General features: G+C 45.9%; 2 protein-coding genes across 5 annotated transcripts in view; one reads left to right on the forward strand and one right to left on the reverse strand.

Annotated features, from left to right (window-relative positions):
- The window catches only part of ABRAXAS2 (abraxas 2, BRISC complex subunit), a 30,790-nt gene extending 15,564 nt beyond the window's left edge, over nucleotides 1–15,226 (reverse strand). Inside the window, exons 1-4 of the mRNA XM_033179766.1 lie at nucleotides 15,113–15,226; nucleotides 10,301–10,391; nucleotides 4,504–4,540; nucleotides 1,675–1,741 (exon numbers count right to left, since the gene is read on the reverse strand). Of these exons, the coding sequence (XP_033035657.1) occupies nucleotides 1,675–1,741; nucleotides 4,504–4,540; nucleotides 10,301–10,391; nucleotides 15,113–15,211 (294 nt within the window). The 5' untranslated portion in view covers nucleotides 15,212–15,226. The remainder of the gene's footprint in view (nucleotides 1–1,674; nucleotides 1,742–4,503; nucleotides 4,541–10,300; nucleotides 10,392–15,112) is intronic.
- Nucleotides 15,227–24,202: 8,976 nt separating this feature from the next.
- The window catches only part of EEF1AKMT2 (EEF1A lysine methyltransferase 2), an 89,280-nt gene continuing 88,888 nt past the window's right edge, over nucleotides 24,203–24,594 (forward strand). For 2 of the 4 annotated variants that reach the window (XM_033179804.1, XM_033179815.1), the window contains exon 1: nucleotides 24,242–24,420. In XM_033179804.1, coding sequence (XP_033035695.1) covers nucleotides 24,311–24,420 — 110 coding nt within the window. In that variant the 5' untranslated portion in view covers nucleotides 24,242–24,310. Of the gene's footprint in view, nucleotides 24,421–24,594 lie in introns of all 4 variants that reach the window. The other 2 variants (XM_033179823.1, XM_033179795.1) reach the window with 2 other exon arrangements.

Below are 24,594 nucleotides of genomic sequence, written 5' to 3' on the forward strand. Positions count from 1 at the left end.
AGTCAGACTCCATCTCAAAAAAATAAATAAAAAGTTTTTAAAAAAAGTATAATAAAGGTTCATAATTTAAAATATGAAAAATGAGGGTGTAAGGTAGCATCTGAGATGTGAGGGATAGGCTGCTAAGAGATTCCAGAATGTCTGTTCCCAGGCAACTCACTAATATGAGAGTGCTGGACCATGTGACGCCTGTGGCTGCTTTAACACCCCTTCCTGGTTGGGCAGGCAGCTTGGTTAGACTACCAGAATGGAGCACCTCCTCAGCTTACTATCATGCATAAAGCCACTTGCCTTTCTTCTGACCTATCCTTCCAGACTTCCTATTCTTCCTTTTATCCTTACCTCCTCCTGTACATTAGAAAGGCTGTTGTTTTAATCTAACTGCACTTACTCCTAACACTGTTAAACAAAGGCATTTTGTTTCCCGCTTGACAAGTTGAAAACCTTTTCTTTTTTGAGACGGAGTCTCACTCTGTCGCTCAGGCTGGAGTGCACTGGCGCCATCTCGGCTCACTGCAAGCTCCACCTCCTGGGTTCACGCCATTCTCCTACCTCAGCCTCCCAAGTAGCTGGGATTACAGGCACCTGCCACCACACCCGGCTAATTTTTTGTGTTTTTAGTAGAGATGGGATTTCACCGTGTTAGCCAGGATGGTCTCGATCTCCTGACCTCATGATCCTCCTGTCTCGTCCTCCCAAAGTGCTGAGATTACAGGCATGAGCCACTGTGCCCGGCGACAAGTTGAAAACTTTTATTGGTACTTTCTTTCTTAAGAAATGGTTAGTGGCCGGGCGCGGTGGCTCAAGCCTGTAATCCCAGCACTTTGGGAGGCCGAGACGGGCGGATCACGAGGTCAGGAGATCGAGACCATCCTGGCTAACACGGTGAAACCCCGTCTCTACTAAAAATACAAAAAAACTAGCCGGGCGAGGTGGCGGGCGCCTGTAGTCCCAGCTACTCCGGAGGCTGAGGCAGGAGAATGGCGTAAAACCCGGGAGGCGGAGCTTGCAGTGAGCTGGGATCCGGCCACTGCACTCCAGCCCGGGCGAAAGAGCAAGACTCCGTCTCAAAAAAAAAAAAAAAAAGAAATGGTTAGTAATGGATCTATTTTTATAGAATTAATATCCCAAGGTAAAAAGTAAAACCCATACATAGTACAACACAGTAAATTACAAATGGCATTAGTCACTACTGCAACAAGAAAACTTTGGTTTATTTTCAGTTATATTCAGACTTGCTTACCTAGTCCATACATAACTAGAACATCATATGCAGATGTTGATAGAAATAATAAACACATGACCTTTTGGAGAAACATCTGTGTTCAACCTTTTTTTTTTTTTTTTTTAAATTGAGATGGAGTCTCGCTCTGTCTCCCAGGCTGGAGTGCAGTGGTGCGATCTCAGCTCACTGCAACCTCTGTCGCCCGAGTTCAAGCAATTCTTGTGCCTCAGCCTCCTGAGTAGCTGGGATTACAGGCGTATAATAATAATGGTATCAGGCTATATATATCTAAATTTTTTCTATTAATATATCAAAAATCTATGTAAGTTAACAAAACTCTTACATATTAACATCAAATCTTATTGTTCCATTTTACATTCCTGTCTGGTTTTAGCTTTGGGAGATAAGGAACGATTTCAGAAGCACACTGGGCAACAAACAGAACATACCTTTCTCCGATCTTTAAGAATCCTGTCCAAACTCTCCTCATTCACTTTGCTTGCGTAGTCATAAAAACTGTTTAAGAGAAAAAAATCTTTTACTAAAACTACATAGTTTTGTGACATAGACGTGCTGAGCTACATGTGTCTGTGGTAACCCTAATGAAGACCTAATTTCTCACCTTACATAGGCACATAAAGAGAAATCAGTCTAAATGCTTTTCTGAAATGAGGTATCTTTTGCATCGAAGAATACTCAAGAGATTGGTACATTCAAGAGATATTACTTTCACATGTGGGAGGTGCTGATAGCAAGTAATTATAAAATGTGGGGTTTCAAATGGCTGTGACATCTTTTCTTTGTTTCTAGGTATCAATTACTTATGAAAAAAGATAACATAGCAGCTCATTTTCTGAGAAATGAAGAAGGGAAATAAACATTTGTGAGATGTGGAAGAAGACACTGGGCTGCATACTTTCTCAGGTTGTTTCATTCCATTCTTGCCTCAGTGCTGGGAGGTATGAGTTTGACCCAACAATTCCACAAGTTTTATTCCCAGTTTCGTAGATAAACGCACCAAGGCCAAGTGGCTTCCTCCAAATCACAGGGCTGGTAGACAGAAGGGCTGGAATTTGAAGCCAGGTCTGGCTAGCTTCAAACCTAATACAATCACCTCCAAAATACACCAACATGACCAGGATCCCGTGGTGTACATCCAGGTATAATGATGCATGGGCCTCCTCTATCTCTGAATGTGGGCTTGGGAAAGCCACACTTCTACCTCTTTCCCTACCACTATAAGCCAGGGCCTTATAAAACAGAAAGGAATTCAAGATATGGTTAAAAACAAACAAACAAACAAACCAAACCACTGACTTGAAAGGCAAGTGACACAAGCTCCAGCTCCTGTTCTGTTTCACACTGTATGATCACACGGGGGCAAGTCACTTCACCTGGTTTCCATTCCATTTTTTGCAAAATAAGGAGTTTGGAATAGACAGATGTTATCTAAGGTTTCTTTTGGCTCTAATAACTGAGTCTATTCTTTAAACTCAAATCCTTGTTCTAGTACTGCTTTGCTGACAATATTTTAATGAATTCCTCAGAAGGCTGAGGCAGGGTACACCTAGTGAAGCTTTGGACAGTCAAAACCAAATCAGACACCTTCGTAGACCAGAGGCAATGTGTGAACCAGAGTCTAAACAATTTCACTTACTCTGAGATTCCTCTCAAACGAACTGCGGACTGCTCGTCTTGCTTCCCCATTCCTCTTTCAGTTATGTGTAAATCTCAAAGAGGTGAGGTTCTCAGCAACTGATGGCTTCATTTATAGGTAGTCATCTTGCATGGTGACAATTCTCTGAAGCAATCAATAGGTGGGGGTGGATGTGCGAGGGTGAACGTGACACAAGTCTCCAGGGGTTTGTGGGCAAGGGGGCTAGGTTTTTCGGCCACCTGACAGTGGGAGAGTGGTCAGGGTGAAAGCTCCAGGGAACAGCAGGAAGAGGCAAGTGAAAGGGCTGGCTGGTGTTATGGAAGGAAGTGCTGGTCAGGAACTCTGATAGTATTCATGTGGGCAATGCTAGAAGGAAAGTATTGGCCTGGCTTTTGGAAAGGGGTAAGAAGTTGGGTCTTGGGGGAGTTTTATGAAACATAGAGTTGAAATCATGATCCCAGCCATTAGGTGGAAGGATTTAGGGCTGAGAAAGAAGGCATAGGCCTGGTGGTGGTTTGGGGGGAAGTCCAGTGAGTAAGAGACCCTGGACTTACTCTTCCTCACTCCTTTCCCTCCAGATGTCTCTCTGTTGTATGCTTTCTCCTTATCGAACGTTTCTCCCCTTACTTCTTTTTCGTCCTGTCCTTTAGTTGGTCATAATATGGCAATGGTGAATACAGTAGTCCCCCTCTTATCTGTGGTTTCACTTTCCAGTTTCAGTTACCCTTGGTCAATCTCTCCAATATATTTGAGAGTGAGTGGACACATTCACATAACTTCAATCATCTCTTACTGTGCCTCATTCGTAAGTGAAACTTCATGATAGGTATGTACATATAGAAAAAACCATAGTACATATAGATACGGTTTAGTACTATCCACGATTTCTGGAGTCTTGCCACGTATCACCCGAGGATAAGCAGGGACTACTGTATTCACTTCAATGAACACAAAAAGAACGTTTTATACTCCCTTTTCTTACTTTTTTCTTTTTTTTTTTTTTGAGATGGAGTCTTGCTCTGTCGCCCAGGCTGGAAGTGCTGTGGCGCGATCTCAGCTCACTATAAGCTCTGCCTCCTGGTTCACGCCATTCTCCTGCCTCAGCCTCCCGAGTAGCTGGGACTACAGGCGCCCGCCATCACACCTGGCTAATTTTTTGTATTTTTAGTAGAGACGGGGTTTCACTGTGTTAGCCAGGATGGTCTCAATCTCCTGACCTCGTGATCCACCCGCCTCGGCCTCCCAAAGTGCTAGGATTACAGGCATGAGCCACCACGCCCGGCCTTTCTTACATTTTTAAAGTTGAACACTAAACATTTTTTATTCCTCTTAAGAACATCCATTGAATTATGTTATGTTGATTAACTTTTTTCTCTATAATTGAAGAGCCCTTGATAGGCTGAGAGGAAATACTTCCATTCTAAATCACTATGGCCACAACTGACACTCTCCCCTTCCCTTTTCCTAACCTAACCCAATGCCGTGTACATAGCACTCAATAAATCCATGGATTTGGGTACCCTTGTGACTTTACAGCCACAATCAGCTACAGGCCAAAATTCACTAGTTTTTCATCAATCAATCCTTTTAATAAGGACTAAAAAGCTTACATGTGGCTTACCTAAAAAGTTTTGAACAAGGCTGATGGTTATGGATTTCTGTAATTAGAAAGAGGAAATACATCTTAGTTAATCATGTAAGACATAGGCAACTATAAAATAGCTTAGGATTTTTTTTTTAAACCAAAATCTCTGACAACAAAGACACCTTTTTCCTCTGCCAAACAGTTGCTACGTGTACACCAGTGAAGGCAGCACGACCTCTGAACATTCACCCTCAGTGACACACTCTCAGAATAAAGGAGACTACAGAATGAAAGTTCTATTTCTATTTGCCCATGTATGATGAGCACACATCTGAAAGATATTATTCAGGAATATGCAGCTATTATATGCCTTATTCAATCTTACCTATTTAAAAAAGCATCACAGGAAAAAGCAACCACTGACTGGAAGCATTTAATCAAGTGGGATAAAAGCTGTGAGGTGACTGGGTGCGGTGGCTCACGCCTGTAATCCCAGCACTTTGGGAAGCCGAGGCAGACGGATCACTAGGTCAGGAGTTCAAGACCAGTCTGGCCAAAGTGGTGAAACCCTGTCTCTACTAAAAATACAAAAATTAGCAGGGCATGGTGGTGGGCACCTGTAATCCCAGCTACTCGGGAGGCTGATGCAGGAGAATCACTTGAACCCAGGAGGCTGAGGCTGCAGTGAGCAGAGATCTTACCACTGCACTCCAGCCTGGGCGACAGAGTGAGTTTCTGTCTCATTAAAAAAAAAAAAAAATGCTGTGAGGACAGCCTGGGGACAGAGGGCCTTAACCACCCTCACCCTACCATTAATAACCAATAATAACTCATGACAACTTGGGCCAGGTGTTTTGAAGTGGAAGGAACTATGGAAGTCTATTAATCCTTTCAAAGATGGTCAGTACCTAGGGAAACAGTCACTGCAGGGTAGATTGTAACAGCTTCTGAAAAGTTGCTGTGATTAAGTAGAGTGAACAATTTCTTCGAGCTCATCAGGGGGCTTAGGGTCTGGGTTTCTTTATAAGACCATGAAACTAATTGACCATTCAGTTATATTAATCACATTCTCCTAGAGAGCAGCTCATTACCTGCTGTTTAAAAAACCACAGCCTCAGAGTTCTAGGCTGTAATTTTAACTCAATTAAAAGGAAACCACAGGCCGGGTGCGGTGGCTCAAGCCTGTAGTCCCAGCACTTTGGGAGGCCAAGGTGGTGGATCACAAGGTCAGGAGATCGAGACCATCCTGGCTAACACAGTGAAAACCCGTCTCGACTAAAAATACAAAAAAATCATCTTCTACTTTAAAGAACTGTCATTTAATGAAATTCCTGGAGTAAGTTCTGAACTCTGAATGCACACTGTTACCAAAGCAGTTTCTTTCAACTTTACAAACTGGATTAGAAGCACGCTAAAGACATTCTATGGAAATTGTGTGGTATTTTCTGAAGGAAGTTAAAGCTTTCTAAGATGTTTTGCAATATTAAGCACTCGTGGAAAAACAGGGTGATTATCTCAAACATGAAAAAACTGCAGATCGAAATGAAGTTGGAGGACACCTTAATAGACAGGTAAACCTCTGGAAGCAGGCAGGGGCTGGGCAGCCTCACCTGGAATTTCCAGAGTTTCTTGTGCCTCAACAACACAGTAGACACCTGTTCATGTACACGTCGCCTCGCAGCACACATTTCTTTACAAATCCCTGCTGTGTGGTACCACTGTTCTTGCTTTTCTTTCTGTTGGGTGAGTTGAACATTTCTTCTCCTTCCTCCTTTCATTCTTTCCAATAATTGTTACTGCATCACCTCATTAACTAGGGACACTTCTGTTGCTGCCTCTCGCTGCCACTCCTAGAACTAAGGGTGGACAGCTCTGCTTCAAGTGAGTTAGCACAGCTTTTTCAATTCATACATATTCAAAACAAGATGCAGACATTTCATGTTCAAAATGTGATATTCTTTTTTGTTGTTGTTGAGACAGAGTCTCACTTTGTCACCCAGGCTGGAGTGCAGTGGCACGATCTCGTCTCACTGCAACCTCCGCCTCCCACATTCAAGCGATTCTCTTGCTTCATTTCTTTTTTAATTCTTTTTTTACTGTTGCCCAGGTTAGAGTGTAGTGGCACAATCTCTGAGCCACCGTGCCCAGCCGTTTTAGGGTTTTAAAGAATTAAGCAAAATGAAAATAAAAACAAAAACACCCTTGATGGGCCAGTGGAGTAGCTCATGCCTGTAATCCCAGCACTTTGGGAGGCCAAGGCAGACAGATCACAAGGTCAAGAGAGCGAGACCATCCTGGCTAACATGGTGAAACCCCATCTCTACTAAAAACACAAAAATTAGCTGGGAGTGGTGGCGCACACCTGTAGTTCCAGCTACTCGGGAGGCTGAAGCAGGAGAATCGCTTAAACCCAGGAGGTGGAGGTTGCAGTGAGCCGAGATTGTGCCACTGCACTCTAGCCTGGTGACAGAACGAGACTCTGTCTCAACAAAACAAAACAAAAACATCCGTGATGAAAGACTAGCTCTACTGTCTTACACATCACAAGTCTTTTTTATTTTTGAGATGAGATCTTGCTCTGTTGCTCAGGCTGGAGTGAATTGGCATGATCACTGTTCACTGCAGCCTCAAACTTTCGGGCTCAAGTAAACCTCCCACCTCAGGCTTCTGAGTAACTAGGACTACAGTAGCACAACACTACGCCTGGCTAATTATAAAAATTTCTAGTAGAGACAGGGTCTCGCCACCTTGCCCAGGCTGGTCTTGAACTCCTGGCCTCAAGCCATCCTCCTGCCTCGGCCTCCCAAAGTGTTGGGATTACAGGTATGAGCCACTGCACCCAGCCTCAAGCCTTTACTTAGTAAATAAGTCAATAATGTGGTGAGTGGGTTTTACAGTTTTGATCCACTAGGGCAGGAGTATCCAGTCTTTTGGCTTCCCTGGGCCACACTGGAAGAAGAAGAATTGTCTTGGGTCACACATTAAATATACTAACAATAGCTGATGAGCTTTAAAAAAATTGCAAAAAAATCTCACAATGGCCAGGCGGGATGGCTCACACCTGTAATCCCAGCACTTTGGGAGGCCGAGGTGTGCAGATCACCTGAGGTCGGGAGTTCGAGACCAGCCTAACCAACATGGAGAAACCCCGTCTCTACTAAAAATACAAAAAAATTAGCTGGGCGTGGTGGTGCATGCCTGTAATCTCAGCAACTCAGGAGGCTGAGGTAGGAGAATCGCTTGAACCTGGGAGGCGGAGGTTGCAGTGAGCCGAGATCGCGCCATTGCACTCCAGCCTGGGGAACAAGAGCAAAACTTGGTCTTAAAAAAATTTTTTGAAAAAACCTCATAATGTTTGAGGAAAGTTTACAAATTTGTGTTGGGCTGCAGTCGTGGGCCGCATGCAGCCTACAGGCCGTGGGTTGGACAAGCCTGCATTAGTAGGTAGTTCAGTCTCTTGATTCCCCCTAATCCTGACCTAACTTCAATACACACCCTTGGGGCCAGACGCAGTGGCTCATACCTGTAATCCCAGCACTTTGGGAGGCCGAGGCGGGTGGATCACCTGAGGTCAGAGGTTCGAGACCAGCCTGACCAACACAGAGAAACCCCGTCTCTACTAAAAATACAAAAATTAGCCAGGCGTGATGGCATGCACCTGTAATCCCGGCTATTCGGGAGGCTAAGGCAGGAGAATTGCTTGAACCGGGGAGGCTGAGGTTGCAGTGAGCCAAGATCACACCACTGCACTCCAGCCTGGGTGACAGAGCCAAATTCCGTCTCAAAAATAAATAAATAAATAAAACACCCTTGTCCCCTACCCCACATACTAGAAGCCTATCAGAACAGGCTTGAAATAAATTATTTGCTACCAACATGACCAAACTTGCCATTTGCCAACAGTATTTCCTTCTTTTTCTTTTCTTTTCTTTTGAGACAGAGTTTTGCTCTTGCTGCCCAGGCTGGAGTAGAATGGCACGATCTCAGCTCATCGCAACCTCCGCCTCCCAGGTTCAAGCGATTCTCCTGCCTCAGCCTCCCGAGTAGCTGGGATTACAGGCATGTGCCACCACACCCGGCTAAATTTTGTATTTTTAGTAGAGACGGGGTTTATCCATGTTGGTCAGGTTGGTATTGAACTCCCAGCCTCGGGCGATTCGCCCGCCTCGGCCTCCCAAAGTGCTGGGATTATAGGCGTCAGCCACTGCACCCGGCTAGCCAACAGTATTTCAAACCACAAACCACTCATCTCCACATATTCTGTATTTTAGTCATATGAACAGGCCAGATTCCCTGTGTGTTTTATGCAGACCTTGTTCTGTGCTCCCCTGAACGCACTGCCCATTTAGTTTACCTCCTGACACACATCTTAACTGATTTCCCCACTAGCAGTTTTCCTCTCAACTTTGGGCACTTCGGGGATTTTCTTTATTACTTTCTTATAGCATTCTTCTCATACTGTCTGGTATTTCTTCCTGCCTGTCTAATCCTCCCGCAGCTCTAGAAGGCAGGGATGATTCTGGGTATTTCCTTCACTGCCCAGCACACACCTCACATATGAAAGTTCTTCAATACATGTTTGCCGCATAAATAAATGAAAAGTTCCTTGCTTTGATGAGAGTGTTAGGCTATGCGGTTTGGTGATCTGCCTGAAGTGTATGTGAAAGGATTATGACCTCTATTCACCAAAAGAAGGCTGATCCAAAGAGAGTGGGTGCATCTATATCTACAAAGACTCCTTCATCTTCCCCAGATATCTCCTCCAAAGTGGTATCTGGCTTATCCCTCAGAAGGCTGTGTAAGTTTAGTAATATCCCATGTAAACAAATGTAAATATCCTTGCTGGATCCCTTTAGGAAGGACCGGCACAACAGATGCATGTGTTATAGTATGAGGTGATATTGGCAATGGGGAGAGCCTAATTTGCAAACTTGAGGTTCATGGTGGTTTTGAAGAGACTATCGATCAAGTGGTCACACAGCAATTCAGTGAAAGTCACCCCCATTGGTGGGAAAGGAACACTTTATAGAAGACCCATACTTATAGTTAGACATTCTGTTTTCTCTGACTTTATAGTGACATAAAAATATCTCATATCATTTATTAGTGCAAATAATCTTAGTTTTTTTCTTTCTTTTTATTTTGAGACAAGATCTTGGCTCACTGCAACCTCCGCCTCCCGGGTTCAAGCGATTCTCCTGCCTTAGCCTCCTGAGTAGCTGGGATTACAGGCACCTGCCACCAAGCCCGGCTAATTTTTGTATTTTTGGTAGAGATAGAGTTTCACCATGTTGGCCAGGCTGGTCTCAAACTCCTGACCTCAGGTGATCCACCCGCCTCAGCCTCCCAAAGTGCTGGGATTACAGGCGTGAGCCACCATGGCCAGCCTTTTAGTTTCTTTTCTACATACTCTTCGAATTTTTTTTTTTTTTTTTTTTTTTTTTGAGACGGAGTCTTGCTCTGTCCCCCAGGCTGGAGTACAGTGGCACAATCTCAGCTCACTATAACCTCTGCCTCCCTGGTTCACACCATTCTCCTGCCTCAGCCTTCCAAGTAGCTGGGACTACAGGCGCCAGCCACCATGCCCAGCTAATTTTTTTGTATTTTTAGTAAAGACGGGGTTTCACCGTGTTAGCCAGGACGGTCTCAATCTCCTGACCTCGTGATCCACCTGCCTTGGCCTTCCAAAGTGCTGGGATTACAGGCTTGAGCCACTGTACCCAGCATACTCTGAATTCTTTAGGATAAAATCAGTTCAGGGCAAAACAACAAAACAAACATTAAGTAAATATACAAAAAAGATATTTCTGAAGTCATTGAGAAATTTACTTACCAATTACTTGCAGAAATTCTGTGTTGCTGATTTGTGAGTCACTGATGCTAAACGTTTCCTCTTGTCTTACCTCTCCCAGTAAAAATCCTTCCTAAAAGTAAATAAAGAAAATAGTTGCAGACTAAAAATAAAAATGACTTTTACTGAAATTAAGAGGAATTGAGGACATATAAATTTATAATTTTCACAATAATCCAAACAAGCTTCCCATGTAAACCACTGTTCCATAAACCAACAAATAGTCTAAAGCAATCTGAGGTATATCTATTAATTGGATTGTTCCAAAAAAGGATAACAAGATAAAATATTATTTTAATCCCTTCAACTCTTCCCAGTTTTTGGAAGAGTGAATTTCATCACCTAAATCTTTTTTTTTTTTTTTTGAGGCGGAGTCTCGCTCTGTCGCCCAGGCTGGAGTGCAGTGGCTAGATCTCAGCTCACTGCAAGCTCCGCCTCCTGGGTTTAGGCCACTCTCCGGCCTCAGCCTCCCAAGTAGCTGGGACTACAGGTGCCCACCACCTCGCCCGGCTAGTTTTTTGTATTTATTAGTAGAGACGGGGTTTCACCATGTTAGCCAGGATGGTCTCGATCTCCTGACCTCGTGATCCGTCCATCTCGGCCTCCCAAAGTGCTGGGATTACAGGCTTGAGCCACCACGCCCGGCCTCATCACCTAAATCTTAAGGATCATAACCAATGCCAAAAAACTCAGGAAGTGGAAATATTTCATAGTTGTTTTCTTGAAATCACATACAATGTATTTCGTTATTGGAAAAACATCGCTGATAATAAAAAGATAAAGTTAACACAATGACAACTAAATGCCTTTATACAGTCTGGCATAGAAAATTAGGATTTTAGCAAAACAATTAATTTCCTATCATTCACATGAATCTTTTTCTTTAATAAATGCAGAGGTTAATTTATTTACACTTTTGGAGGGCATTAACCATCACAGTTGATTCTAGATTACTTGGCTTATTACCTACTCTTTGTGTACTTGCTGTCATGTTCTGCACAAGCACAGCTGGGAGGAGACATACTCTAAATCTTAAAGTAACTTTCCTTACAGAGGGTTGAACTGAGAAGCTGTCCTGGAATCTCTCTCCCCAGATACCACATGGCTTACTCCTTTCCTTCATTCAGATCTCTAGTCAAATGGCACCCTATCAGAGAAGTCTTGCCTGACCAACTTAATGGAAATAGCATCTGCCAGGCACTCTGCCCCCTTTATCTTACATTCTCTTTCTTCTTAGTCTTCTCATTATCCATCATATTACATATTTGTAAATAAATACATTTATCATCCCTTGCCAGAATGTAAACTCCAAGAGAGCAGGGACTTTGTCCTTGTTCACTGCTCTATCTCATCACCCAGCACAATGCCTAATACTTAGTAGGTGCCTCACTAACACTCGCAGAATAAATTTGTTGAAACAATGCCCTTGTACAATATATCCTTCTATTCTAAGTTGATCCTTCAAATCAATTAATGAAGTTTCCTAGTTTAAAAACATTTCCAGTTTAAAGTGAGAATCTATGGGAGTAGGGACCGACAGACACTTTACAGCCTAATTTTTGTATTTGATTTGAGGAGGGGGAGTGTCCTAAAATACCAAATCATCACAGAGCATTTCTCAAACTTAAGAAACATGTAGGCTGGGCATGGTGGCTCTCACTTGTAATCCCAGCACTTTGGGAGGCCGACGTGGGTGGACTGCCTGAGGTCAGAAGTTTGAGACCAGCCTGGCCAACGTGGAGAAATCTTGTCTCTACTAAAAATACAAAAACTAGCCAGGTGTGGTGGTACGCACCTGTAATCCCAGCTACTAGAGCGGCTGAGGCAGAAGAATTGCTTGAACCCAGGAGACAGAGGTTGCAGTGAGCTGAGATTGTGCCACTGTACTCAAGCCTGGGTGACAGAGCAAGACTCTGTCTCAAAAAAAAAAAAAAAATATATATATATATATATATATATTCCCTTTAAAAAAAAACTCTGCGACCCAAAGGAGTGTCCATGACTACTCATTTGAGAAACACTGCCTAAATAAGCTTGTTTGACCCTATGAACATCTTTCGGTTATGAATTCTCACCACAAAAGCAGTTCTGTCTTGTCACAAGCAAAAGACAAAACCAAACCAAAACCCACTTTCAAAAAATCAAAGTGAAAAAATAATTTCATATTCACACAGAACTTTAGACCTTAATAACTTAGCCAGATTCCTAGTGTTCTACGGTATTGGGTTGCTGGATTTAGCAAAAAAGATACAAGACACACAATAAAATTTTAATTTCAGATAACAAATAATTTCTCCTGTAAGTTTTGGGATATACTTATACTATAAATAAATTGCTATTTATCTAAAATTCAGATTAACTCAGTGTGCTGTATTTCATCTGGTAACCCTACAACAGTCTTCCGTTTGTGGAATAACGATATAACTCAACAGTGACATCAAGAAATTCCAGGTCAGATGTGGTGGGTCACGCCTGTAATCTCAACACTTCAAGAGACCAAAGAGGGAAGATCGATTGAGGCCAGGAGTTTGAGATCAGCCTGGACAACATAGCAAGACTTGTCTGTAATTTTTTTTTTTTAAAGGACATTCTAAAGCCAAGTATAAGAGGAATGTTTATACATCTACTGGTCTGGATTATCTGAGCCACTGTTACTTTATAGTAGGAGTTGGCAAACTATGGCATGGGGACTAATTCCAGCCTAATGCTTATTAATATATGGCCTGTAAGCTAAGAATGGTTTCTATGTTTTTATTTTATTTAAATATTATTATTGAGACGGAGTTTTGCTCTTGTTGTCCAGGCTGGAGTGCAGTGGTGTGATCTCGACTCACCACAACCTCTGCCTCCCAGGTTCAAGCGATTTTCCTGCCTGAGCCGCCCTAGTAGCTGGGATTACAGGCATGTGCCACCACGCCCGGCTACTTTTGTATTTTCAGTACAGACGGGGTTTCTCCATGTTGGTCAGGCTGGTCTCGAACTCTCGACCTAAGGTGATCTGCCCGCCTCGGCCTCCTAAACTGCTGGGATTATAGGCATGAGCCACCGCACCCAGCTAATAACAGTCACTTAAATGTTTTACTGTCTATAGCTGCTTTCTCCCAATAATAGCAGAGTTGAATAGTTGCTACAGAGACCACATGGCTTACAAAGCCTACAAAGTTTACTATCTGGCCCTGTACAGAAAAGTATGCTAGCCCCAGGTCTACAGGTGAGTGGTTTTAAATTAATTTCTTGCCTGGACAAAATAAGTATGTACTACAAAAGTAAGTTGTTGGTTCTTCAACCTTAAAATTGAAATTATTTTCAAGGACTCCACATCTATAATTGTGGGAAAGTTACTATAAACAGGCATGGTCATATGAAACACAGTTGCAAACTACTGGCATTAGTGAAAATTTCTATGAAGTCTAGTACCATGCCTTGCACAGAGTAGATATTAAGGGATAGCTCTTGAATTAATTTTTTTCAACAGGTAGCTGCTTGTTCTTACAGTAATCTTGCCATACACATAAACTGTGATATTACTAGGCACTCAAGAAATAAAGGTCCCATTTTTAATAGTCCATGGACACTAGGGGTATCACAAACCCTTACATGTAGAACTATATTACATTATTAAATAGCTGGTTGTAGTACCGTAGGCCATAGTGTTCAAAGCTGCCTCTGGAAAAAACCCATGATGTATATATTCCTATTCCTATCATTAAGTTCTACCATCAACACTGAAGGGATGAAAGGTACAATAATTTAATTGCATTCAATTTACTAATGGAATCACCTCTCTGAAATCAGTTTTTATTAATAGAAGCTAAGATTGCTGACATCAAACCAAATGCAGTTCCTCCTTCTGCAGTGTACCATTTTGCTTTGTAATGACAACCAAAAACCCCACATATAGGTTTAATGAGTTTGAATCATTCACTGTTAACATAACTTAAAATAATCCCCCAATTTGGTGGCCAAATTATATACGCCCTTTAAGAGAGAAGTGATCTAGTTTCACAAAGCATTTCCAATCAGAGGTCAATGACGTTAAAAGACAATTTGTAAAATAAAGGCACTAAAGGCACTAAAACAGAGAGGATCTGATCCTCTTGTGGGCTCCAAAGCCTATGCATTTCCGATCACTCACTAGTGGGCCTGTCACTTCCCTATTTCACTGTGACTAGTCCCGTGGTCTTAGAACTCCGGCCAAAGAACTAAACACGCAACTTCAAGGAAATACAAAATAGAACCTGCACCTAACGCTCCTGTTTACATTCTCCATTTTGCATCAGGGCGAAGAAAACACACAACCATGCCTAACAAGTATCAATAGTGACAGCCATGGTTTCACTCGTAGCACCCCCACGACAACCTGTAAGACCGGCGGGCGGGGCTGAGTACCTAGCCTTCTGGACTAAACGCCCGGCCTCTAGATTCCCTCCCGACCCCGTGCGCCCCTCATAAGTCTAGAAGCCTGATTTTCAGGGAGGGGCAGGCGCTGGGTTTCCACCGAGCGACTCCTGACACTGCAGGAGGCCAGGTGGGACAGCTTTGCTGCATGGGAGGCGGCTGTGCCGGGACGGCCGAGCGGCTGAGAGCGCGAAGCTACGGGGCCCGTCCCAGGGGGGAAAGAGCCCCCAGAGGCAAGAGCTCACCGGGGGCGGGAGCCGCCCGGGTCACCAGCTCCTCCGGCCGGCCCTGGTGCCCAGGGGGCGAGCCTCATGAGGTCCCGGCTTAGCCGCGAAAGCCGGCCCGAGACAGAGGCTGAAAGCCCCCAGCGGGTGCGGCAGGGGGCCCGGCACCTACGTGGTCCGCGTTGCTGTTGGCGCTGTGGAAACACACAGCACTGAAGGTGTAGCCCGAAATGGACGCCGCCATGATGGAAATCTCTAGCTCCCCCATCATGCCCCGCGGAGGGCACACGGCGTTCCGGCCGGCCCGACCCCTTGGCATCATGGGAAGTGGAGTCCGCTGCGGGCAGCGGCCGAGGGCCCTGAGCCCGCCCAGTCCTGAAGGCTGAGGAACGCCTGTTCGGAAGGACCCCGGCACCTTATCCTCCGCAGGGGTGTCGCTCCCGACACGCCTCAGACAGTGATTGATAATTCCGCAAACAGTTCTTTCCCTTTGCAAGTGAAACTGGGCGCAGTGGCTCATGCCTGTAATCCCAGCACTTTGGGAAGCCGAGGTGGGTCGATCACCTGAGGTCAGGAGTTCGAGACCAGCCTGACCAACATGGAGAAACCCCGTCTCTATTGAAAATACAAAAATTAGCCGGGCGTGCTGGCACATGCCTGTAATCCCAGCTACTCGGGAGGCTGAGGGAGGAGAATCGCTCGAACCCGGGAGGCGGAGGTTGCGGTGAGCCGAGATCGTGCCATTGCACTCCAGACTGGGCAACAAGAGCAAAGCTTTATCTCAAAAAAAAAAAAAGGCCAACATTTAGGCTGAGCGCGGTGGCTCACGCCTGTAATCCCAGCACTTCAGGAGGCCAAGGCAGGTGGATAACTTGAGCCTGGGAGACAGAGATTGCAGTGAGCCGAGATTGTGCCACTGCACTCTGGCTCTGTCTCAAAAAAAAAGAAAAGAAAAAAGGCCAACATTTACCAAGCTCAAGGATAAAAGGACAGAGGTAATTCAGGCAAATAAACAGTTTGGTATAGTAGTGACATAATGTGATAACAGATAACACGACTGCTTTGGCTGCAGAGTTGAGACTGTAGCGTCATGGGATGGGAGGGAAGTGAAATGGTGGTTCAAGGCACCATCATCTCTCTCTCTCTCAGAATTTTGCATCCTCTTACTCACCGAGTCTGAACTGGTGGCAGTTTTGCCTCCCAAAATGGCATGTGGCAATGTTTGGAAACATTATCAGATATCACAATTTGGAATCAGGTGCCACTGGCATCTGGTGGGTGGGTAGAGGCCGGAGAAGTGGCTAAAAATCTGTGCACAGATTTTGCCCTCCGCGGGGCATGATGGGGGAGCTAGAGATTTCCATCATGGCGGCGTCCATTTCGGGCTACACCTTCGGTGCTGTGTGTTTCCACAGCGCCAACAGCAACGCGGACCACGTAGGTGCCGGGCCCCCTGCCGCACCCGCTGGGGGCTTTCAGCCTCTGTCTCGGGCCGGCTTTCGCGGCTAAGCCGGGACCTCATGAGGCTCGCCCCCTGGGCACCAGGGCTAAAAAAGTGGCTAAAAAAGTGCACAACGACAGGTCCACAACAAATAATTATCATCAGTGGTGACAAGGCTGAGAAACCCGGTGTTCTGTTTCAGCTTTTAATCTCCTCCTTGCCAAATCTATGCTCAACATAGCAAAATGGTCGACATTTAAATGTAAAAATTAAACCATGTTGCTTCTTGGCCAAACACACAAGTCTTGCCAAGACCTGGCCCCTATTACTTGTCTGACTTCATTACTTGCTACTGCCCCCTTTATTTACGAGCTTCAGCTACATTAGTCTTCTTTCTGCTTCCTGGACATCCCCAGCTCATTCCACCTTAGGGCCTTTGCGCTTGCTGTTTTCTTTGCCTGGGATGCTTTTCTCCCAGGCAGCTGCATGGTTTACTAGTTCCACCCTAGATGCTTTGGTGTGCCACTGAGACCTCCGGTCCACCTTGCAGGATTGAGTGATTGCTGCAGGTCAGCTCTCTCCTGTAAGTATGCCTAGTTGAAGAGAGCTTCATTGCCTAAGGCCAGTCCTCCCCTTTGTGGGCATCCAGCATTCAATGCCTGGTTGAGGTAGATGAATACAGGGGAGGGCCAGGAGGATTTGCTGAAGTTCTGTTGTAGTGGTACCTCAGTCCAACTACTTCATTCAGCCAATCCTGCTTCTTTTTCTTCTCCAACAGATGATGATTCTCAGAATACTCCCTAATCAACTTCCTCCCTGTTCATCTCAGTGTCACACTTTGCTCCCTAGGAACAAAACCAATGACAACCTCTCTTAGGTTTTCACTTAGTGCTGCCACCCCCTCAGACAGTCCTTCCTGGTACACTATCAAGGATTGCAAACTTCTCTCCATGTTCTCAGTAGTACTTCCCTGTTTACTTTTCCCTTTACCACTTATCATCTAGCAGCATCTCTGTGTTATTCATCTTTCCTGTCCATTGTCTTTCCCCCTCTCCGAGCACGTTCTGAACTTCATGAAGACAGGGATTCTTTTATTTTTATTTTTATTTTTATTTTTAGATATAGGGTCTTGCTCTGTCACTCAATAGCTCACTGCACCTCAAACTCCTAGACTCCAGTGATCGTCTTGCCTCAGCCTCCTCAGTAGTTGGGATTATAAACGTGAGACACCACATCTAGCAAAGACAGGGATTCCTGCTTATTTACTGTTGCATGTCCATCACCTGGAATAATGGCTGGCATGTAAATGTTGCCCAATACAGGACTGTAGAATGAATGCTGCATGAAAAAGTGAGAGGGTTTTAGGGAGATAGTTGTGTTTGATCAGCAGGGTGCTGGAGGGGGACGGAGACAAAAGTAGCTGATAAAAGGTGTAGGCTTGCTAATAAGGAGGTGCCTAGGTTTCCTCACTGAAGAAACAATTTGGAATGTAGGAGATGAGAGAGGAAAGAGAGGCAGATGAACTGGGAAAATTTAGGGGGTGAAGGAGAAAGAGGATGAGAAGAGGAGATGAGTGGCTACAGTGAGGTTCTGGACTTTGGTGACAGAGAGATGAGGATAAAGAATGTTTAGGCTCTGACCAGGCTTGGTGGCTCACACCTGTAATCCCAGCAATTTGGGAGGTCGAGGCAGGTGGATCGCTTGAGCCCAGGAGTTCGAGACCAGCCTGGGCAACATAGTGAGACCCTGTCTCTACAAAAAAATTAAAAAATTAGCTGGGCATGGTGGTAGGCACCTGTAACCCCAGCTACTTGGGAGGCTGAGTTGGGAGGATCACTTGAGCCCAGGAAATCGAGGCTGCAGTGAGTTAAGTGATCATGCCACTAGGCCGGGTGCAGTGGCTCATGCCTGTAATCCCAGCACTTTGGGAGGCAAAGGCAGGCAGATCATTTGAGGTCAGGAGTTCAAGACCAGCCTGCCAGCATGGTAAAATCCTATCTCTACTAAAAAGACAAAAAAATGAGCCAGATGTGGTGGCATGCGGCTGAAATCTCAGCTTGTCGGGAGGCTGAGGTGGGAGAATTGCTTGAACCCAGGAGGCAGAGGTTGCAGTGAGTTGAGATCATGCCACTGCACTCCAGCCTGGGTGACAGAGTGAGACCCTGTTTCAAAAAAAAAAGAAAAAAAAGTAGATGATGCCACTGTACTCCAGCCTGGGGGAAACAGTGAGACCCTATCTCAAACAAACAAACAAAAGAAAATCTTCAGCAAAACACCCATAGTGATAAAGCATACTCACGTAGTGGTTATGCTTGAAAACTTTATGAAAGATTGCTTGGGTCCCAATCTCAGCTCCAGAACTTACTTCTATGTGCCCTAGTTAGCTCATCTGTAAAATGAGGCTAATACTAGTATCTACCTCATGTGGCAATCTTTTTTTCTTTTTCTTTTTTTGATGGAGTCTCGCTCTGTCACCCAGGCTGGATTGCACTGGTGTGATCTCGGCTTACTGCAACCTCCACCTCCTGAGTTCAAGCGATTTTCTTGCCTTAGCCTCACGAGTAACTGGGATTTCAGGCACCCACCACCATGCCTGGCTAATTTTTTGTATTTTTAGTAGAGACGGGGTTTCACTGTGTTGGCCAGGCCGGTCTTGAACTCCTGACCTCGTGATCTGCCTGCCTCGGCCTCCCAAAGTGCTGGGAATGTGGCTATCATTAGGAGTAACTGAAATAATACATTGGATGCACTGAACACAGTTCTTGGCGCACAGTGACAGCTGTACGATTGCTAGCCATCATTTCTATTATCATGAATTAGTTTAAAAGGTAAGGGATCCATAGGCATTGACAAAAAAAGATTTCCAAGTACAGTATATCACTGGATATTGTTTTTTTTTTTTTTTTTTTTTTTTTTTTTTTTTGAGACGGAGTCTCGCTCTGTCGCCCAGGCTGGAGTACAGTGGCCGGATCTCAGCTCACTGCAAGCTCCGCCTCCCGGGCTTACGCCATTCTCCTGCCTCAGCCTCCCAAGTAGCTGGGACTACAGGCGCCTGCCACCTCGCCCGGCTAGTTTTTTGTATTTTTTTAGTAGAGACGGGGTTTCACCGTGTTACCCAGGATGGTCTCGATCTCCTGATGTCGTGATCCGCCCGTCTCGGCCTCCCAAAGTGCTGGGATTACAGGCTTGAGCCACCGCGCCCGGCCTATCACTGGATATTGTTAAATGAAGATGTAAAATGCAAACATGCAAATAGTAAGATTCCATTTATATGTATCAATACAATGCAAAGCATTTCTGCATGAGAATGCCACACTTTGCTATGATGCGCCTGAAAGTGGGAACGATAAAGTCCAGCTTCATTTGGATTATGCCCATTTGAGGAAACTGCGACTTAAGATGTTTAAATTAAGTAACTCACTCAAGGTCATACCTTGTATGAAGTTGTGATTCAAGTTCAAGTTGGTTTGCCTCTACAGTCCATGATCAGGTGGGAAAATGCAAAGGAAAAGAGTGAGTGATGTCAGGCACTGAAGGAGAGGAAAACTGGGCAAGTCTTGGAGGCCTTTCAAGAGGGAATGGGAAACAAGGCATAGCTGGGGCCTGAGGAAGGGCCAAGTGCCAAATGGCTCACGGAAGGTTTACTCAGAAGCTGCTGCAATGGCCTGAGTGGCCAAAAGGAAGTGAGCCCAGGGACCAGGAAGAGACCAAGAGGAGCTGTGCAGGGAGGAAAGGAGGAGGATGATGCTCCGCTTTGGGTGACAGTGTAGATGGTCAGGGACCACCTGCAAACACAGAGGAGAAAGGGTTTGGAGAGGAGGCACAGTGTGGGGATGGTAATGCAAGTGAGCTCAGTTTTGAACACATTGAGTTTAATGTAGCAAGGGACATCCAGGCAGCTGCAATACAATAAAATAAGAGAAAATACAAATCTGGAGGGAGAGCAAGAGGTTGGAATCAGAAGTCACTAACACAGGCATATGAAAAGGTGCTCAACATCACTGATCATAAGAGAAATGCAAATCAAAACTATAATGAGATATCATCTCACTCCAGTTAAAATGGCTTCTATCGGCTGGGCGCAGTGGCTCACGCCCGTAATCCCAGCACTTTGGGAGACTGAGGCGGGCGGATTATGAGGTCAGGAGATGGAGACCATCCTGGCTAACACGGTGAAAGCCCGTTTCTACTAAAAATACAAAAATAGCCGGGCGTGGTGGCAGGCGCCTGTAGTCCCAGCTACTCGGGAGGCTGAGGCAGGAGAATGGCGTGAACCCGGAGGTGGAGCTTGCAGTGAGCGGAGATCATGCCACTGCACTCTAGCCTGGGTGACAGAGCGAGACTCCGTCTCAAAAGGCTTCTATCCAAGAGACAGGCAATAACAAATGCTGGCGAGGACATGGAAAAAAGGGAACCCTTGTATACTGTTGGTAAGAATGGAAATTAGTCAAATCATAGTAGAGAACAGTTTGGAGTTTCCTCAAAAGACTAAAAATTGAACTACCATATGATCCATTAATCCCATTCCTGGGTATATACCCCAAAGAAAGGAAATCAGTGTACCAAAGAGATAACTGCACACCCATGTTTGTTGCAGCAGTGTTTACAATAGCTAAGGTTTGGAAGCAACCTGAGTGTCCAAAAACAGATGAATGAATAAAGCAAATGTAGCATATAGACACAAGGGAATACACAAAAAAGAATGAGGGCCAAAGTTGTCTGTCTGCCAAGACAACAGAAACGTGATCATTTGCAACAACATGGATAGAACTGCAGATCGTTACCTTAAGTGAAATAAGCCAGGCACAGAGACAAACATCACATGTCCTCATTTACTCATGGGATCTAAAAATCAAATCAATTGAACTCATGGACATACAAAGTAGAAGGATGGTTACCAGAGGCTGGAAAGGATAGTGGGAGGTTGCTGGGGAGTGGGGATGGTTAATGGGTTAAAAAAAAAAAAAAAAAGAATGAGTAAGACCTACTATTGGATAGCACAATAGGGTGCCTATAGTCAATAATAACTTAATTGTTTACAATAACTTAAAGAATGTAATTGTATTGTTTGTAACTCAAAGGATACATTCCTGAGGGGATGGATACCCTTTTCTCCAACGTGCTTATTTCATATTGCATGCCTGTATCAAAACATCTCATGTACCCCATAAATATATACACCTATGTACTCATAAAAATTATTTTTATTTATTTATTTATATTTATTTATTTTGAGACAGAGTCTCACTCTGTCTCCCAGGCTGGAGTGCAGTGGTGCGATCTCGACTCACTGCAAGCTCCACCTCCCAGGTTCATGCCATTCTCCTGCCGCAGCCTCCCGAGTAGCTGGGACTACAGGCATGAGCCACCACGCCCAGCTAATTTTTTTAATATTTTTAGTAGAGATGGGGTTTCACCATGTTAGCCAGGATGGTCTCCATCTCCTGACCTCCTGATCTGCCCGCCTCAGCCTACCAAAGTGCTGGGATTACAAGCGTGGGCCACTGCGCCTGGCCGACCTAAAACTCTTAAAGGCTCACTCAGCCCCACTCAGGCTTGCTTTCTCTAGCATCTAGAACCTAGAAAAGATCAAAAGAACCGCTTGCCCAGCACTAATTGACCGTGGCATCACGTGGTTTTATTGCTCTGTAATAAGGTTACTAAAGTTCTTTCTTGAAAATTTTTTTTTTTTGAGACGGAGTCTCGCTCTGTCGCCCAAGCTGGAGTGCAGTGGCCGGATCTCGGCTCACTGAAAGCTCCGCCTCCCGGGTTTACGCCATTCTCCTGCCTCAGCCTCCCGAGTAGCTGGGACTATAGGCGCCCGCCACCTCGCCCGGCTAGTTTTTTTTTTTGTATTTTTTAGTAGAGACAGGGTTTCACCGTGTTAGCCAGGATGGTCTCGATCTACTGACCTCGTGATCTGCCCGTCTCGGCCTCCCAAAGTGCTGGGATTACAGGCTTGAGCCACCGCGCCCGGCCAATTTTTGGCTTTTTAGTAGAGATGGGGTTTCGCCATGTTGGCCAGGCTGGTCTCGAACTCCTGACCTCAGGTAATCTGCCTGCCTCAGCTTCCCAAAGTTCTGGGATTACAGGTTTGAGTCACTGCGCCCGGCCTTTTGTTTAATCACTATGCACATGGATTTCCATTTGCCTTTTTTTTTTTTTTTTTTAATACAGAGTCTCACTCTGTCGCCAGGCTAGAGTGCAGTGGCGCGATCTCCGCTCACTGCAATCTCCATCTCCCGGGTTCAAGTGATTCCCCTGCCTCAGCCTCCCGAGTAGCTGGGACTACAGGCACCCGCCACCATGCCTGGCTAATTTTTTGTATTTTAGTAGAGACAGGGTTCCACCATGTTGGCCAGGATGGTCTCTATCTCCTGATCTCGTGATCTGCCCGCCTCGGCCTCCCAAAGTGCTGGGATTACAGGTGTGAGTTACCGCGTCTGGCCTCCCATGTGCCTTTTACCTTACCCTATTACTAGTGGCTGCCTGAAGATCTCAGAACACCATGTATAGGAGATGCGCTTTCGATCCTAGGAAGGATTTCTAAAGCTGTTTTATCTTTAGGGACTTGCTACTGCGCTTCTGTCTGCCAAGCCAACAGAAACGTGGCTTAGCAAACAATGCTTTTTGGTTGGAAGGCAGTCTCGCTAGGGGTCTTTGGGGGCCTTTCCTAGGACATTGGACCAACAGTATTTCATAGCTACTACAGAAAATACCCCAGACTTTGGCCCATAAGATCTCTCGTATTATACTGCAGATCTACCAATGGCAGTCAGACCTAGAGGCAGATGCAATCTCCGGTTCGCGGGTTGGGAGCAGTCTTGTGGAACAAAGTCACCGCCTAGTTTTAACATGGTACAGGGAGGAAACACACAGAGGTTAAGATTTAGGCAAGAGGCCAAGCGCGGTGGCTCACACCTGTAATCCCTGCACTTTGGGATGGCCAAGATGGCCGAGGCGGGCGGATCACTTGAGGTCGGGACTTGGAGAGAGCAGCCTGACCAGTATGGAGAAACCCCATCTCTACTAAAAATACAAAATTAGCCAGGTGTGGTGGCGCACGCCTGTAATCCCAGCTGCTCGGGAAGTTGAGGCAGGAGAATCGCTTGAACTCGGGAGGCGGAGGTTGCGGTGAGCAGAGATGGCGCCATTGCATTGCACTCCAGCCCGGGGGACAAGAGCGAAACTTCGTCTCAAACAAAACAAAACAAAACAAACAAACAAACAAAAAAACCAAAAAAACCCCAAAACACTTAGACAAGGCCAGGTGCCTGGGTCGAGGCCAGGCATCCTCTCACTTAGCAGTCTTTCTTTCACACCACACTGATCGCCGTGTTTGGCATATTGTGGGGAGTTGCAGGGCATTCCCTTCCCTGGACATAAATTTCAAATCACAAGAGGTCAGTGATTTACCGGTGACATCAAATCACAAGAGGCCAGAACGCAATTTTGAAGTCAGAATCTCAGCCAGAAACGACGTTGGCCTCTTGTCGAGGAGCCAAATAACTGGATGGACGCTCTCATCCGCTTCGCAGACGGGCGCACACGGTGCAGAGGTGAGCTGATTTCTGAGTTTGGGGTAGAGCGGCGTCGGCTTTAGGTGTCCACGGTACCGAAGCTAGCCTTTTACCAAAATGCAATACCTCTAATGGTCCCTCACAAACAGCAGTCCCCAAATACAGCCGCGCTTGGACCTCGACGAAGGGGGTACCACTAACGCTTTGGGGAGAGCCCACGGTCCGCGCCGGCGCCTGGAGGCCGGGTACAGCCCGGAGGGCTTCGCGTCCCCAGCCCAGCCCCAGCGCGGGGGGATGGAGCAGTCGAGAGGGCGGCCTCCCGCCGCCTAGAGGCGCCGGCCCGCTTGTCCGCTCTGCCTGTGCCCCGTCTCTATGGCGGACCCAACGGCCGTCCAGGACGTGGAGCGAGATGAGCTCGGATGCTGACGGCGGCAGTGGCGCTGAGGTGGCTGCGCTGTCGGACAAGGGCAGTCCCGGGGAGGACGGTTTCGTCCCGTCGGCCCTGGGGACCCGCGAGCAGTGAGTGTGACGCTGGGCAGGGGAGGATGAGCCGTGCCGCCCTGCCTGGGCCCCGAGAAGGGGACGGCGGGGTAGAGACCCAGGGCTCGGGGACAGGGAGACCCTCGGGAGCATGACGGGAGCAGGGCCACCTGGCGGGGGTCTCAGGGGGATTTGAAAGAGTGGAATCTCTAG

The sequence above is a fragment of the Trachypithecus francoisi genome, unplaced genomic scaffold (genome assembly GCF_009764315.1).
Source record: "Trachypithecus francoisi isolate TF-2019V2 unplaced genomic scaffold, Tfra_2.0 Contig01579, whole genome shotgun sequence".
Taxonomy (NCBI): Eukaryota; Metazoa; Chordata; class Mammalia; order Primates; family Cercopithecidae; genus Trachypithecus; species Trachypithecus francoisi.